This window comes from Eurytemora carolleeae, unplaced genomic scaffold (assembly GCF_000591075.1).
Source record: "Eurytemora carolleeae unplaced genomic scaffold, Eaff_2.0 scaffold50, whole genome shotgun sequence".
NCBI classification, from domain to species: domain Eukaryota; kingdom Metazoa; phylum Arthropoda; class Copepoda; order Calanoida; family Temoridae; genus Eurytemora; species Eurytemora carolleeae.
The window spans coordinates 522,352-541,428 of record NW_019396217.1 but is presented as its reverse complement, the minus strand read 5'-3'; the positions used below and the strand labels follow the sequence as shown (position 1 = coordinate 541,428).

General features: G+C 31.5%; 1 protein-coding gene across 4 annotated transcripts in view; it reads left to right on the top strand.

Moving 5' to 3' along the window:
• Window positions 1-19,077, top strand: part of LOC111698420 (small G protein signaling modulator 2) — a 59,956-nt gene that overhangs the window by 10,024 nt on the left and 30,855 nt on the right. For all 4 annotated transcript variants that reach the window (XM_023468756.1, XM_023468755.1, XM_023468757.1 and 1 more), the window contains exons 6-14: window positions 1,513-1,606; window positions 2,008-2,063; window positions 3,997-4,059; window positions 8,026-8,145; window positions 10,796-10,907; window positions 16,701-16,744; window positions 17,415-17,464; window positions 18,056-18,126; window positions 18,486-18,538. In XM_023468756.1, the coding sequence (XP_023324524.1) occupies window positions 1,513-1,606; window positions 2,008-2,063; window positions 3,997-4,059; window positions 8,026-8,145; window positions 10,796-10,907; window positions 16,701-16,744; window positions 17,415-17,464; window positions 18,056-18,126; window positions 18,486-18,538 (663 nt within the window). The remainder of the gene's footprint in view (window positions 1-1,512; window positions 1,607-2,007; window positions 2,064-3,996; window positions 4,060-8,025; window positions 8,146-10,795; window positions 10,908-16,700; window positions 16,745-17,414; window positions 17,465-18,055; window positions 18,127-18,485; window positions 18,539-19,077) is intronic.

The window sequence follows — 19,077 nt, the reverse complement described above, 5'->3', positions numbered from 1 at the left end:
GCATTTATCCTCTAATTTAAAAATGAGGGATCAAGCATTTATCCCCTAATTTAAAACTGAGGGATCAAGCATTTATCCTCTAATCTAAAACTGAGAGATCAAGCAATTATCCTCTAATATAAATCTGAGATATCAAGCATTTATCCTCTAATTTAAAATTGAGGGATCAAGCAATTATCCTCTAACTTAAAACTGAGGGAGCAATCATTTATCTTCTAATCTAAAACTGAGGGAAAAAGCATTTATCCTCTAATATAAAATTGAGAGATCAAGCATTTATCCTTTAATGTAAAACTGAGATATCAAGCATTTATCCTCTAATTTAAAAATGAGGGATCAAGCATTTATCCTCTAATTTAAAACTGAGAGATCAAGCATTTATCCTCTAATATAAAACTGAGGGAGCAAGCATTTATCCTCTAATATAAAACTGAGAGATCAAGCATTTATCCTCTAATTTTAAACTGAGAGATCAAGCATTTATCCTCTAATATAAAACTGAGAGATCAAGCATTTATCCTCTAATATAAAGCTGAGGGATCAAGCAATTATCCTCTAATTTAAAACTGAGGGATCAAGCAATTATCCTCTAATATAAAACTGATGGATCAAGCATTTATCCTCTAATTTAAAACTGAGAGATCAAGCATTTATCCTCTAATCTAAAACTGAGAGATCAAGCATTTATCCTCTAATTTAAAAAAGAGAGATCAATCATTTATCCTCTTATATAAAACTGAGGGATCAAGCATTTATCCTCTAATATAAAACTGAGGGATCAAGCATTTATTTAAAACTGAGAGATCAAGCAATTATCCTCTAATCTAAAACTGAGAGATCAAGCATTTATCCTCTAATATAAAGCTGAGGAAGCAAGCATTTATCCTCTAATATAAAGCTGAGGGATCAAGCATTTATCCTCTAATATAAAACTGAGGGATCAAGCATTTATCCTCTAATATAAAACTGAGGGATCAAGCATTTATACTCTAATATAAAACTGAGAGATCAAGCATTTATCCTCTAATATAAAACTGAGGAAGCAAGCATTTATCCTCTAATATAAAACTGAGAGATCAATCATTTATCCTCTAATCTAAAACTGAGGGATCAAGCATTTATCCTCTAATATAAAACTGAGGGATCATTTAGTTATTCCTTCAGGGTACGATTAACAATATGATATCCGAGCTTAACTAAATTAATCCGTAGTTCTCTACATAGGATAGTATAGTCCGAGATTAACAATACAAAAGTTCTTACCTCTGTCTGTAAATCCCACTTCGGACTAACCAGCGGATTCTTCTATTTAAAGTTAAACACGTGTTAGTCTATATTTCATTAATCTTTAACCTCGCTTAATTGTAATATATTGAGAAGGTGTATGCCGACAAAAAATATTAAAAAAGACAAGGCGAGAAGGTGTGTCAAATTGTGATCGAAAGTGAAGGCTTGCAGGGATAAGGACCGAATCGTTAAATCCGCGTGATTTTCTAAACCCCATATTCTCAGGATCGATGAGTTGGAGAGTAGAGGAGAGGGTAGAAGGAAAAGTTCTTCAAGTTCAGATTCAATAATCTCATTCTCATCTAGATCTACACAAAGGGTAATTTTTTCTTTTTTAATCTAACTCCAGCTCAAGTCCAAGGCGTCAAATTTATTTTTACCTATGTTACTCCCCGAGCACCCATGGGTTCCTAAATAAGAGTTCAGCCCAGATTTAGTTTAACTTATTTGTCAATTTAAAAGTTTCGATGATCACATGGCCGACTTTAATGAATTTGCACCTCGTCGCTGAACCACAAATCACCGGTTCAAATCTCGAAACATTTATTAAAATTTCAAGGTGAACCAACCATGTCTGACCGCGTCTCATGTTCGAACCGCATCTAGATGCGGTTCAAATTCTTAAAATTCGGTCTCTGAACACCACAATTGTGTATTAATATAGATTTTAATAAAAATCAGTATACCAATATTTAATTTAATTAGAAATATGTATTTAAGGTTGATTCCTCGTCTAATCTGGTTTCCAGCAGCAGTAACAGGTTCTACTGGATCAGGTAGGAATTACAAGAAAATATATATTTCGCTTGTCTGTCTGTACTGTACTGCACTGTACCCAATCTACCAGGGATTTGGCCATAATATTTCGGAGTTTTATGGTTGGTCATAAATTCAGAACTTTAAAGAACACGTCTCTCTAAAAGTCTAAGGCTTGTCTAATCTTGAAATTTTTCCGATCTAAAGATGAATATTCGGGATATTTTTCATTGTTTTTTTAAATGTGCTGAAAAGAAAGGTTTGTTGATAGATCGATAACAAAAGGCAAGATAAATGGCGGAATAAAGGGATTCTCGTTTGCTCTAACAATAACACAAGATTACTAGATCAGCGTTTTCCCGCATTATTTTGATTGGTATGAATCTTGAACTAATTTGTTCTAAAATATATTCATAAAATATTAAAGTTTTCAACTCTGTTTACTGAGATTAAAGTTTTGTTAGTTAAATTTATTGACTTTAACGTTAGGTGCATTGGGTGCTTAATTTATTCAAAGTTTGGTGTAAAGGAGTTCGAAAGTCTAATGGAAATGCAAATTTTGAGTTTAAGACAACAAATAATTTCATTATATTTTAGGGAGGGTGCATTATTTTTTCAATGAAGCCATTGTTAAAGTCATTATTAAATTCTAATTTTATCGCGATATCTCTTTAACTTCTGATCCCACAACACAGATCAACAAAGATGCAGGGTTGACAGAGGGAGGGGTGGGTGCTCTCAGGGTTTTGGAATTGCTCCCAGGGTTTTGGAGTGCTCCTAGGATTTTGGAGGAAAATGTGAAATTTTATCCGACCTTTCATGAAAAGTCCTTTATAAAGGGTACTTTAAAACAGACAATTGAAAAAGGGCTCTGCTACCCCTTTTTTACTATCTTTGCAGGAAAAAAAACGCAAATTTTAGTCAAAGAAGCCTGTGGCGATCAAATAGTTTTGATTAGCCAAATGTTTTTTTTTAGCTGGATACATCTTTATACTTTATCTTATTTTTCAAATTTTTTTCTTCAGAAAAATCCAATCTTTCGCTTAAAAATCTTTTATTGTTTGTTGTCATTTAAAAATGCGTTTTTACTCAACTGCAGTCACAAAATAAAAATGGTTCTATGTCAAATTTAGAGCCTTCTGCAATCTACATGTCATGGCCCACACTACACCAAAAAGAAGGCTCTAAATAAAATCTTTATATATCTATAGCTGAAAAATAAATATACAATGGACTTAAATTTTTATTTTAATAAGTAATAGCCATACTTTCTCCCTGTATCCACTTGACCCACTGTGCAGAGTTGATATGCAGACAACAATGAGCATATTAACACCAAAATCTACATCTCGATTGATTAAATAACTCGAACTGTACAGCGATATGCTGCTGCATAATTAGTAAATCCCTTTCTCACGAGTCAATGATACATTTTTATCTACCTGATCTGTCTCCCTCTCAATGATGCATCTTTATCTACCTGATATGTCTCCCTGTCAATGATGCATCTTTATCTACCCGATTTGTCTCCCTGTCAATGATGCATCTTTATTTACCTGATCTGTCTCCCTCTCAATGATGCATCTTTATCTACCTGATCTGTCTCCCTGTCAATGATGCATCTTTATCTACCTGATCTGTCTCCCTGTCAATGATGCATCTTTATCTACCCGATTTGTCTCCCTGTCAATGATGCATCTTTATCTACCTGATCTGTCTCCCTGTCAATGATGCATCTTTATCCCCCTGATCTGTCTCCTTGAGCATTAAAGATGACTTAAATCAACCTATTACGTCATTTACAAACCTCTGATAGTCCAATAATATTTTTTCGAACAGGGAAACTGAAAGGAATGTCAGCTTGATAAAAACTATGAGACGATGGAAAAGTTAAATAATGGATAACGTTTTAAAACTTTAAATTTATTTTAAAATTTCTCTTGTTTTCTGCAGAATTGCTCTGTTTGAGAAGAAACTTCACAGGATTCTCAGTTATCTTACTCAAAACTCAGATAGGTATTTATTTATTCATTCTTTCATTCTTTCAGCCTGCCTTCCTTCCTAGTATTCGGGAATTTCGGTTTCTTGGCACGTCCTTCCTTCCTACCTTCCTTCCTTCCTCCTTTTCATCCGTTCAAATTATTCATTCATTCATTCATCTTTCCAAATCATTAATTCTTTCAGTTTTTGACGTTTTTTTTCGGGTTTTAACGTTTTTTAACAATGTAAGATTTGTTTTATTTATACGATGCATTTTGTACATGGCAGTTCTGTGTTGGGGGTTATGTTTTTAGGTATTTTTTACCGTCTCTGTTAGCCCATTGTATGCATTATACATAATGTTGGGAAATAATTAATTCATCCTGAGATCTTTTCTAACCCTTAATAAACAAGATTATTAGTTCACTGCTCGAACTATGAGGTTCTTTAAGGCGAGGGTTGGAGGCATTAGGGGGAGTAATACGCTGATTAACAAAATCTTTAAAAATATCGTTGAATATGTTTAGGGTTAAAAAATTTGGATATTTTTTTCTTTTCATTTTTCAATAATTTAATTATTCTTTGTTGTGAAATTTACCAAGAATGAATTAGATTTCCATGTTTTTGCTTCTGAAAACTTTTTATTTTTATTTGTAGTTTTTCTCCAAGAAATTATCAGAATTAAACAGCATTATCTTCTCTTCCACTTTATCGGTCAAATTAAGTTTTCAATCATTTTGAATCTTTTCAACCTGTTTAACTGGAGGGTCAGCTAAACACTTTGAACAACCCCTTCCTGTTAGTAACTCCTTTCTTCATCTTACCCCTATCCCCGGGTGGGGCATTTTCGTCTTATATAGGTTTGACCACCTCCCCCCCCCCCTCCTAGCTCATGCATGATTTTAACCTTAGACATGAGATATGGTATTGTGATACATGGATGTCAGACTCTCCTATCAAACTAAATTTGATATTGCTCTTAATTAAGTGCATCTGTATTAGGTTCTGAAAATCAAACGCTTTTTGCAAGTCTAATATTGATTTATTAAATTTTCGAAATGAGGCCCATCAGAACAAATGGCAAATATTCTTTGTCGATATTTCTGTTAAAAGTATAATTGATTTTACTTTTTATGATACCTGGCTGTAAGTTTAAAATAAAATATTTAGAAAATATTATTCCAAACATTCAAAACAAATAAACAATTAACATTAAACTAAATTTATTTTGATTTTTAAAAAATTTACTAACGAAAGAGAGAAAAGTAAAAAATACATTTGATTGAGAAAAATAGATCCATAATTGAAGGTTTACTGACTAAGTTCGGGGACAATTAAATTATGATTCCTCTGAACATGATTAGATGAAGCTAGTTTTACAACGAGATTACAAATACAATTATTCCATACATCGATTTATATTTAATAATTTCATCATTTATTATCATGTTTAAAGAATACTTGATTATGATTAAGATTCTAATATAAGACAAAAAATCACAATCAAGAACAAGTAATTTTACTTCGCATTTCATTTCATGTTATGATAAAGTAAATTACGCGTAAAATTGAAATCTTAAATGTTATCAATCATAAATCCTTTAAAAGCTTTATAGAGAAACAAAATTGTTTTTAATTTCCATTATGCAAATGCTATCAATGTCACATCAATTTCTCCATCTGTCTAATTTGCAGTGGTTTCATTATTTTTAACAAGAGTTTTTATGTGTTATGAATGGATTGAACAATAATCAAGATCGATTAAGAATCGACAAAAATAAAAAAATACAAATCAGAATTTGCATGTTTTCCATGGAGAAAGCTTCCTTGAATGGAGCTGAAAGGGGCTAAATTGTTAGTTTGTTTAAGAAACTAAAACTATTTCTGTTTGATTCATGTTAAACACTAAAGTGGGGAGAGGAAGGTCGGTTTTTACATTTCCACTCAGAATAGAAATGAATTTATTGATCGAAGCAACATTATGTTAAGACAATGTTATCGCAATTAAAACAAATTTAATTAAATTCCCATTACCAATTCAACTGCAGTTGAGATAATTAAGATTTTTCACAAACTCTAATTTTCTAATTCCAATATATTTGCAATACAATGTCGTAGATCTTAGACATTTAAAACTATAATTTCTGTCAGATCGAATAATCTAAGTTTGGGATATCAAAGGTTTACGCCATTAGGTTCCAAAGATATAGGGATAGGAAAATTTTAGTTTATGCAGAAGACTCAATTCCTTTAAAATAGGCACCCTTTTACCATACAATGTAAGCTTTTCAGTGTACCTAATAATACAACTGTACAGTGCACATGCATTGCATGTAAAAAAATAACTGTACTTGACTGTACATACATGCACTGTAATGCGTATAATTTCGCATGTACATTGTACAATTTGAATTTTTAAAAAAAATGTTAACAATTTTCTCGCAGCACAATTACCGACACGGTTTTAGGCAAGAAAATACAAGAGGTGCACTTATCTAATTATCTTCTCTTCAGGTTCAAAAATATGTTTTCTTCTGTCATATATAAAAACAGAATTTAATTAAAATAATATAGAAATCCAGCCTCACGCCTCTCTTATTCTTAGCTGTTAAGAGCCCGTCGTTGCTCGTGGATTTTTTTTTAAATTGGAAAAAAATTTTAACGAAATATTTTGATTTTTTTAGCCTACAACACCCCCTAGCCACCCATGAGTGTCCACAAAAAATTTCAGCCCAATCTGCCATTTGGGCGGCTATGCACAACATATAAAATTCATAGCTTGAAATATGTTAGTTCTATGGCACTGGGTTGCAAAGATATAAGAATTAGAAAAACAGAGTTGGTGACAAAGACTCCATTCCTTTATTAAACATTGATGTCATTAGACTATGCACTGTGAACTGAAGGAGAAGGTCAATTCAATGCGACATTCCTGGTCTGATTTTGTGACCTCGTAGCTCCTCTAGTTTTGATTATGTTGGCAGTATGAGAAGAGGAAATTGTTACGGTTTCGCAATAAACATTATTTTCTTCTCAATAGAACTTCAAATTTTGATAAATCGAAAAAAAACTTAAAGGCCGAGAGTGTTCGCGAAAAATGAAATGGTTTCGTCGAAAAATATTTGATTGTGATTGCTACTAATCATTTTCCATCTGTTGCGTCTATAAGGAGAAAATTGTTAAAAACGACTCATACCGAAGGACGTTCATACAAATTCAGAAAGTTGCAACATTCGACTCTGATCGTAAACAAATTTACATCGATAATTTTTCGACGTAAGTCTACACCCCCTTAAATTTTCGCGAACACTCCCTTTAAAAAGAGGGAGATGTGTGTGAGGGGGGGGGGGTATGGAGAAATAAGTTTTCGATCCCTAGTTCCGCCATGGTAAATATCAAACCAAATATACGTATTCCGTACACGTAAAGATTTTGTTGAGTTAGCGTGAATGGTTTACCTTCAAGTATTGATTAATTTTTTTACGGAAAACTTTTCTATAATCCGATCAAGAAATTATTTAGAGGGTTTATTTATATTTTTAAGTCTTCTTTAAACTTTTCTATTCATAAATTTATGTATTTAATCTTCCTTTGGAGTAATATTTAATATATAGGAACTCTCTTTTATCAAATCTTTTATAAAAGCCTTGATATATGCCATTCAAATTCCAAGGATCTGCCTTATTTAATTTTATAAATTCTATATTTTGTATAGATATAGATGTATGTTTTCTTTACATATATCTGTATGTTTTCTAGCCATCTCTCTGTTAATGCATCCAAAGCTATCTGTATGTTCTATCCATCTATATATATGTTCTATCCAGCTATCTATACGTTATATCCATCCATCTATAATATATTTTCTTTCCGTATATCTATCTGTTTATTTCCTTTATATCTATCTATCTATCTATCAATCATGCATGCGTCCACATTAGTGCGTCTTTATTTATCATATGTTAATCTATTATTAGACTATAAATATATATATATTCCTAGGTTCTATGATTGTTCTAAGTCTCTGATAGGAGACCCTGACTACGGTCCTTTACTCTCCTCTCTACTAGTTGGACCCTGTGCTTTAGAGTACAGCAGGGTTTCCGCTCATGAACAGTACTGGTAATCGTAATTTTCCCTTTTAGTTAGCAGTACATAAATAAACAAGTACATTGAGTACACTAGAGTACACTAAAGTGAACTAGCGTACTTTGAAAGTACACTAGCGTAAATTAGCGTAAACAAGCGTACACTACCGTTATCTAACGTACACTAGCGTTATCTAACGTACACTATCGTACACTAGCATACACTCCATACAATAGAGTACACTATAGAGCTCACAAGAGTACAGAAGAGTACACTGAGGACCACATACTAGATATATACAGACTGCTAATTAGCTTTCACGGGCCTAGGCCTATATTCGTACCAGCAAGACATGCTTTATTTTTACAAAAGGTTTTTGACTTCCAACTACTTGCCACTTGTAAAGTTTTACAATTTTTAAAGAAACACAATTTTAACATAAAACATAAAATGTCTTACTTAATCTATTTTTAAAGGTTTTGTATTTAGTATCCAAAGAACCCTTAAATACCCCTGAATATTGACGTCTGCTATTGGTCGTGTACTCCCTTAAATACCCCTGAATATTGACGTCTGCTATTGGTCGTGTACTCCCTTAAATACCTCTGAATATTGACGTCTGCTATTGGTCGTGTACTCCCTTAAATACCCCTGAATATTGACGTCTGCTATTGGTCGTGTACTCCCTTAAATACCCCTGAATATTGACGTCTGCTATTTGTCGTGTACTCCCTTAAATACCTCTGAATATTGACGTCTGCTATTGGTCGTGTACTCCCTTAAATACCCCTGAATATTGACGTCTGCTATTGGTCGTGTACTCCCTTAAAAACCCCTGAATATTGACGTCTGCTATTGGTCGTGTACTCCAGTTTTCCACAATTGAACCTGTTGTGGAAAATATTGCATATTCTAGCATTTAATAGATCTCTGTACTCTCTTATCTCTACTAAGAACACTATAGTACAATGAAGTACACTAGAGCACAGATCATACTGGAGTATAATAGACAACTGTGGTAAATGGGGTACAGCCAACTAGAAAATATACTATACGACAAATAAAAAAGACACTTTAATCTAAGAAACCAAGCAAAAAATATGTAAAACATTCCTTACTCTGCTTGTTCATTGCAATCAGTAGCTTAGTAGTTTGCAATAATAAACACTACATATGCACCAAGGTTGTAAAATAATGTTGGTTACTTTTGATGCGCTCCAATGACGTCACTGATTATAGAGGCTAGAGTGACGTCATATGAGGTTTTTATCTATCTATCTTGGGAGACGACATTTTCTGTTATTCATTAGAGCGCATCGAGAGTAACCTTACTTTATTATGCAACCTTGATATGCACTGAACAAATAATTAATCCAATCAAGATTGATTACCTAAACTTACCAAACAAGCAGACAGATTTTTCATTAATAATATTCTTGTAGAATTCATTTGTCAACACCACCCCGAGTAATATTCGATCCTTAAATGCATTATATCATGACGTCATAAGAACATTATATCATGACGTCATATGAACATTATATCATGACGTCATATGAACATTATATCATGACGTCATATGAACATTATATCATGACGTCATATGAACATTATAAGTGTACACTGTAATAAAACGGATCTTTTGTTCTACTATGTAATAATCAATACTCCTTCTTTTGCTTCTTGATTTCCCTGACATTTGTAAATTACATCTTTCATAAAGAAAACAAATATAGGTTTAATATATATTAATGATGCTACAGTTTACCTAGCTATAGCTATGTTTACCATATATTGTTTATGTTTACTGTTTGTGTCTACCAACTACTGTCTACTGTATACTGTTTATCGTCTATAACTGTCTACCGTCTACCGTCTTGTCTACCGTAAATTGTTTACTGTCTACCGTCCTGTCTACCGTAAATTGTTTACCGTCTACTGTCCTGTCTACTGTAATCTGTTTACCGTCTACTGTCTACTGTCTATTGTCCTGTCTACCGTAAACTGTTTACTGTCTACCATAAACTGTTTACTGTCTACCGTAAATTGTTTACCATCTACAGATTACCGTCTACCATCCTGTCTACCGTAAACTGTTTACCGTCTACTGTCTACTGTTTACTGTGTATACCAAATAACGTTTATCGTCTACCGTAAACTGTTTACCGTCTACTGTCTACCGTTTACCGTAAATACCAAATAACCTTTATCATCTACTTTCTTCAATACGTTTTCCATTTACCGTTTACGGTCATAAACATTTTATATTTTAATTCTGTAATCTGCATCCTTATTTAACACTAAAAATTAGTTAAAAGCCTTTAAAAGAATGACTAAAACAATAAGAATTGGAAAATCTGATACAATCTTGAGTCAGAGCTGGATTTAAATTTGATTTTAAATCGAAAAGGAATGAAAACTTTCCTTTCTGAATCTCTGTTATCTTCTCTCAAGATAAGATTAAAAAAATATTTTCCAGAATTCGTTTAAAGTTTAACAATAACCTTAGTTCATTCATTCATATTTTTTAGCAGCTAGCTTAAGTCAACCCCCCCCCCCCTTTAAATTAATAGTTATGAACGCCTTTAATGAATTAAAACTTAAATCCCCCTATATGCATTTAAATCATATATAATTACTTTATACAATATTCAAAATGGTGGATAAACTAAAACCGGTTTAGGCATGATCCCCCAGCTGATGAACTGGTTCAGCGGCATCGTATCTCATCCTTAAACTCACGTGGATCACAGCCCGCCACACCAAACAGGGGATTTAAAAGAATGCTATCATCGGTGAGTAAATTTTATATTAAAAACTCTCCCACCCTCTCGACCCTTCCGCCCCATCGAAATTAGTCCACATACATACTTACAATATTGTATTATAAGAAACCGATTTTATTAATTTTAATTGAATCGATCAAAATCGTTTAAAGAGAAACACCGGTAAAAACCGAAAATATGTTTAATTGATTGATTGATTGATAAACGTTTATTTCTAAACACCTTATTACTGGTGTCTTAAATCTGAAAATATGTTTATAATGTGATTAAATAATAATGTAGCTCTTCTAATCTAAGTAAATTGTAAATCCTTTTTATTTATAGTTCATAAATACTCTCTTTTCTCCCCCTGAATAAAATCCATAATGTTACTGAATGAAGGTGTACACAAGCTTGAAAATATGTAATAAATACTGTATATATATATTTATATATTTATTAAATATCTGGATATGTATTAAATATATAAAAATATGTAATAAATACTGTATATATATATTTATCAAATATCTGGATATGTATTGAATATATAAAAGCACAAATGGTTCTAGGATCAATGTCAAGGTTTATTTGTTTGATTTGTCAGCAATATAAACATCATATATTAACTTTTTTAAAAAATTTCTTCAAGTAGAGCTTTAAGTTTTTTTTTGATTTTCTTTGCGAGATAAAATTACAGTTTTATAATTTTTTATCAAATTTTTATTTGATTCTGTTTTTTTTTTTGGGGGGGGGGGTAGGGTGTTCCATCGGGTTTGTCACTGGGCAGTAATTTGAATCGTCATCTAAAATTATTTTAATCTTTTGTAAACAGAGATTTTGAAATTAAATAATTTTCTAGATCTTTATTTACAGCTATTTAAATCTTAAATAGAATGTGAATTTGATCTTAAAAGGTCAGAATTTAATCTAAACATTTTTTTCTCAAGTATGTACCAAACTTTTTGAATATCCAGCAAAAAATAATCTGAATTTATTTTTTGTATGAAAATTGTTTTTATATATATTTAAAGAAAACATGCTAGCACAAAAAAGTAGTAAAAAGTGGAAATGTTTACTCAAGGAGAGTGCAAAGCTCCTTGGGAGCCTTTGTATTATGATATATGTACAAATCTATCTTTATAATTCCAATATCAATATTTATTGTATATATATATCTCTATATATATTATATATATATATATTTCCAGATAACACAATGAATTATATTCTAGTTAGGTGTTGTTGTGAAGGTCTACAGCTAGGAAACATTCATTACTTTTGTTTGATTATTGTGACATGGGGAGGGGAGGAAGGGGAGGGGGCTGCCACCTACTGGTTGTTTGTTTAGTTTGCTACTAAAAGTTATAGATAATCATATTTGTGTGAACAATTTTAACAAATCATAATATTTTTAAGAGAACAATGTCTTTGTTTAAATAAAAAATGTTCAAATTGTAGAAGGAGATAAGTACATGATGTAGAAGAAGATAAGTACAAGAGGTAGAAGGAGATAAGTTCAAGAGTTAGAAGTAATATGAAGCACAACAGAAAGAAGGAGATAAGTACAAGAGGTAGAAGAAGATAAGTACAAGATGTAGAAGGAGATAAGTACAAGATGTAGAAGGAGATAAGTACAAGAGGTAGAAGGAGATAAGTACAAGAGGTAGAAGGAGATAAGTACAAGAGGTAGAAGGAGATAAGTACAAGATGTAGAAGGAGATAAGTACAAGAGGTAGAAGGGGATAAGTACAAGAGGTAGAAGGAGATAAGTACAAGAGGTAGAAGGAGATAAGTACAAGATGTAGAAGGAGATAAGTACATGATTTAGAAGGAGATAAGTACAAGATGTAGAAGGAGATAAGTACATGATGTAGAAGGAGATAATGACAAAAGTATGAGGTGAGAGAAATATTTGTAAGGAAAGAAAACCCTAAAAAACAAGTTAGATTAATAAAAAAATATAAACGAGAATATGAAAAAGAAAATCTAGTGGTTTTCTGTAATATAATTTATATTTTAAGAAGGTCAGGAATGGTTATTAAGAAGGAAAGATCGTTGGTTATCTAGAACTATATACACTATACAGGGTGTTGTAATACTTTCTCGTGTCTTAATAATTCACAAAGATATTAGATATTCAGACAATTTTGATTTCTTAAATAAATTGAAATTTTTACAAAATTTTGCAATATCTCTGTCAATTTTAAAGATACAAAAATCTCAAGACCAGGCGTTTTTGATATTAGATGTATACACTGGAATACTCCAATTATTGAGTTCATGAAAAAAATGCTGCATGGATCGAAGACGATATAAAAGTCGTCACTTAATTCCCATTTTTTTTGGGTCACCATGGATTTCATGTGTATTGGTTTCCCATTAGCAGTATTGATGTCTAATAGAGTAGATTTAAAGAATTGGAGTGGTTCAGCCAACGAACAAAAGTCTTTGAAATGGAAAAAAAATAATAAAATGAAAATTAACTTTTTTAAATTTCTGCTTTTAAAAATAAATCAAGATAAATCAAGATAAATAAAGATAAATAAAGATAAATTCAGATAAATCAAGATAAAGAAAGATAAAGTAAGATAAATAAGATAAATAAGATAAATTATTTGACACACTTTTAGACTAAAATTGGTTTCACGAACAAATTTATATGACACTAGCTAAAGTGCACTGCATAGCCCGTGGAATTTTTAAAACGCAAATTTCGAAGAAAAAAAAATCGATTTTTTAAAAATAAAAAAATTCGACTTTTTTAAAGCTTATGTTACCCTCGTACTCAAGGGTTCCCAAACAAATGTCAGCTCATTCGGTCCAGGCGTTCGGCCTGCTATTGCTATCATATAAATTTATATATTTACAAATATGTAAATATACAGTGATAACCAGAAAACTCTGGAATAGTAAGACGACTTTAAAAATCAATGTTTAACTTCAAAAAGTTCAATGACCATGGAACACAGCAATTGTGCAGCGTTAACAGACCCATTTTACAGAAAAAGTTATTTTAAAAGTGTCTGGTAAAACTATTTGCTTTGTAACACCATCAAATACACTTCAGTTTTGCTATAATGTCGTATTCCTATTGTTTTCTGGTTATCACTGTATGAGCAAAGAGCTTAATTATATAGATTACACACGCCACATACTCCAATTTTATAATCCTTTAATCTTTCCACATGATGCATGTACACAACTATATTTTAAACATTGACTATTTGATATACTCTTGTATATGCTAAAAATTCAAGGCAACAACTCAATTATCAAATGTTCTGCGAGACGGTTTTACAATTTATTATTATTATTTTTATACAAACACTAATAAACTAAAAATACTATACGATCGATGGAAATGAATAATAGTCAGTGGAAGATGGATGCTCAGGATATTCTTCCACCTCTCATCGAAAGGGTTGATTTCCATCTACCCCCTCTCTGCCAACCTCCGCTGCACCCTAGCCTGGATCTTAACCTTAGCTCCCCTGGCTTATCGGGCCGACTTCCAAAATAACTGTTAATGGCGTGGCTTGGGTTATATTTAGATCCTGTTTGGCTTGTTCGAATTATCATGTAAACACAACAAAAACCTTTATAATTCTAATGTCTACAAGGTGTAGAGGAGGGGGGGGGGGAGCATGATACCCCTAGATAACTATGATCGCAGCGATCTTAAGATCCCTTGAACCGCTGATCGTAAAAGATCAACAAAATCACAACATCATTATAGTAGCAGAATTTATGTGTTGAAAGTTGCTAAGCTAAGATAAAAGATTTAACACATTAGTGTTTCTTTAAAAACTTTTTAATAAATTTCATTATTTTTGAACTGCCATGTAAGTTTAATATTAAATGTGTGTGTAAACTGTATCACATGTGACCCAACAGTTTCCACAACATTTACCACCGCAAAGGAGCAGAATTTCAAGCAAAAACTATCAATTATTGGAAACATGTTTCAACTCCTTTTTAAAACTTTTTAGTACTACACAGTACACACATTGCTTTGTCAAAACTTCACACACTGATTTTTTAAACTTCTATTTCCAACTGATTTGTGTAAAACTTGTAAGTATAAAACACTACTTTATTAAAACTTTTTAATATAACACACTACTTTATTAAAACTTTTTAGCATAACATTGCTTTATTAAAACTTACTAGTATAACACACTGCTTTATTGAAACTTTTTAGTATTACACACTTCTTTTTTAAAACTTATTAGTATTACATACTGCTTTATTAAAACATTTTAGTATTACACATTGCTTTATTAAAACCTTTTAGTATTACACACTGCTTTATTAAAACTTCTTAATATTATTACTTATTATGTAGGCAATAAAGGACCTCACTAGTCTCCTGGAGTTTGTAATAACTCTTGTAATAATAGAGATAAATGGTGCACCTATATTCTTTTAATTCATAAGGGGCATAACAAAATTTCAAATTTTTTTTCCTTGATCAGGGGCGTAGAAAGGGGGGTATTTGGCCCAAAACAGGTATTTATATATATAAATATTTTTTTGCCGATGTATCATTATAATTTGAGATGTAGAAAGATACATTCTAGATGAAGGAACATAAGTTTGCGATGAAGAAAGATACAGTCTAGATAAAGGAAGATAAATTTGAGATGTATAAGATACATTCTAGATGAAGGAACATTAATTTGAGATGTAGGAAGAAAAATTTGAGATGTAGGAAGATATATTCTAGATGAAGGAAGATACATTTGAGATTTAGGAAGATAAATTTGAGATGAAGGAAGATAAATTTGAGATGTAGGAAGATATATTATAGATGTAGGAAGATAAATTTGAGATGAAGGAACATAAATTTGAAATGTAAGAAGATAAATTTGAGATGTAGGAAGATATATTCTAGATGAAGGAACATAAATTTGAGATGAAGGAAGATATATTCTAGATGTAGGAAGATACATTCTAGATGTAGGAATATACATTTGAGATGTAGGAAGATATATTCGAGATGAAGGAACATAAATTTGAGATGAAGGAACATAAATTTGAGATGTAGGAAGATAAATTTGAGATGAAGGAACATAAATTTGAGATGAAGGAAGATAATTTTGAGATGAAGGAAGATAAATTTGAGATGTAGAAAAATATATTTGAGATGTAGAAAGATAAATTTGAGATGTAGAAAATATATATTTGAGATGTAGGGAGAAAAAATGTTAAAAGAAAAGATGTATCCTGTAGGTTCATTGACACCCTCTTCATTTGTTACCATACACTTGTTGATAGGATTTGTATGAAAAAATTACATGAAAGGAATTGCGTCTTAGCCACAACCCGATTTCGTAGACCTTACTTATTTCAAACTATGAATTCTGATCAAAAAGTCTAAGTTTGAAATATCAAAGGCTTGTACTAACAGGAAGCCAAGATATAGGGATCAGAAAATTTGAAGAGAGTCCCTTCCGGTTCCCTCCCCCCCACCATCCTGAGTTCGAATTTTATGAATTTGAGCCGCGTCTTAAATCCGCCAAAAACCGGGTTTCATTAGCGCCTGTTCCAATCAGGGTTTAGTCATGTGTTTGTTGTCTATTCTGAACCAATAGAAATAGAATGGAGGTATATCATCTATCTCATTATCCAATTAGAGTTATGAATCCTTGAATCGACGCTATCAGTAAATGGAAATATTTACTTCTAATGAAACTATAGTGTCCCATTAACCCTGAATTAATTTAGAAATAATTTCTTATTTTTCTTATTCATCCTAAACCACTAAATATTTACTGATTACTGATTTACTAAATTACTAAATATTTTGTTAATTTTTAGTATGAGAGTGAGGAAAGGCGCAGTTCTATCCCTCATATAGCAAGGTAGACATATTTGACCATGGATATTGGATTTGGGCATTGGAACAGTTTTTTGTCTCTGATTTTCATAAAGCTGTTAGCTATAAAAGTAGTTTAAAGAATGTAAGTTTTCGAAAATGCGGCGTTCTTTTTTCATAAAATTTGAACAAAGGAACTGATATTTTTGATGTTTCTCTGGCATAGAGTTGCAAAGACATAAGGATTAGAAATAGAAAATCAGAGTTTGTAAAAAAGACTTTTCTATAGTCCATTCTTATGATACAAAACGGCAGACCACAGTTTTTTTTTTAAATCCCGAAACAAAAAGCATTCATTGCTACTCATCTCTTTTGGAGGTAATGTTACCTTTATGAGATATAATGCTTTAGTATCTCAATCCTTTTTAACTTCAATGCCCACTGTCCATTTACTTAACTTTACACGGTTTTAAAACTTAAAATCCTTTTAAAACTTTTTTTGTAATACAAATTAACTTTACATGTAAATAATAGAGAGAAAGTAATCTATCTAGACTGACAATTTAAGTTTGGCATTTTGTTTACAACCATCTTTAATTACTTAAATTCTGTCAAAGAAAAGTTATCCCCCCCCCCTCTGACGATATTCTGAAGGTTTGGTTTGGTTAAAACAATAATTTTGTTTATCCAAATCTTATTTAACTATACATTTTCAGAGAGTACGTGGAATCCCTTCACCAGAATAGAAAATCCGCTCTTCTATACGGTAACACGTTTAATCCATAATTCTTAATCCTTTAAACTTGAATCCGCACTCCTATATACGGTAACAAGTTTAATCCTTAATTCTTAATCCTTTAAATTTTAATCCGCACTTCTATACGGTAACAAGTTTAATCCTTAATCCGGTTTAAACTTGAATCCGCTCTTCTATACGGTAACAAGTTTAATCCTTAATCCGGTTTAAACTTGAATCTGCTCTTCTATACGGTAGCAAGTTTAATCCTTAATCCTTTAAACTTGAATCCGCTCTTCTATACTGTAACAAGTTTAATCCTTAATCCTTAATCCTTTAAACTTAAATCCGCACTTCTATAACGGTAACAAGTTTAATCCTTAATCCTTAACCCTTTAAACTTGAATCAGCTCTTCTATATACAGTAACCATTTAATCCTTAATCCTATGAACTTGAATCAGCTCTATTTATATAAAGTAACAATAATATTTATTCCTATAACCCAAAACTAAAACTACTCTACAATATCTAAAGATAATATTTAATCCTATAAATCCATATTCTTTATTGTTTATTGATAAAAAATAGAAATATTTAGAAAAATATGAATAAATATCTAGGAAAGAACAATATAAATGTTTTACAACGGAATTCAACTGGGGGGCTTCCTGGCTACCTCTCTCTCCATCAGGTTACTTCTTCATGCATTTTTAAATCAATCATCAAGAAAGATTTATCTCCCCCCCCCCCTCCTACAATTAAATTTTTTTATTTTTCAAGTAGAATAGATGGAAATAGACCAATTATGCTCGACGTCACAAGTTTCAAATGAAAAAAAAAACGACATTGAAATTGAATTGAATTGTGACGAAGATACTGAGAGTGTACGCCATCTATTGTACTTGACAATCTATTTTATTTCCACTACTCACACTCATAATAAATAGCAAGGTAAAAATACAATTTAAGCCAGTATAAATGAGTTTATGGAATGTGTCTAGGCTAATTAAGGCCTGGTGCGAAATCCAGATTTAATTATTCAAATTCCAGGACGGAGAAGTACTGACTTTAAAGTGGACTCCAAACAGTTTAATGGATGCCAGGTTTTTATTATTATTATTATTATTATTATTATTATTATTATTATTGTTATTATTATTATTATTATTATAATTAATATTGTTAGTTTTATTTTTAACCATATTTCCCCTTCTTGTAATATGAATCCTTGCATTGTGCAAACTACATGCACAATGCACAATGAAGATCGGGAAATTTGAAACGCGTTAAAAGTTTAAATAAAGTATTGACATTTTTGCAATTGTTTGAATTTTTGAAATATTGAGTAGAACAGGCTAAGTTTAAATACATTTTTAATAATTGTTGACAATCACAGTAATCTTTTTATATGTAAATATATTTAGTTTTTTTACGAAATAACTATTTCTAGAGCTTCCCAAATACGTCATTATAGAATGTTAACAAGGCCCTATTACTACTCCTCCCACGTGTTAATAGGCTGACCATGGATAAAATTGCAATTGTGTTTTGTATACAACCCTGAAAAGAGTATATTGGTGTATAATTGTGTGTTTTGTATACAACCCTGAATAGAGTATATTGGTGTATAATTGTGTGTTTT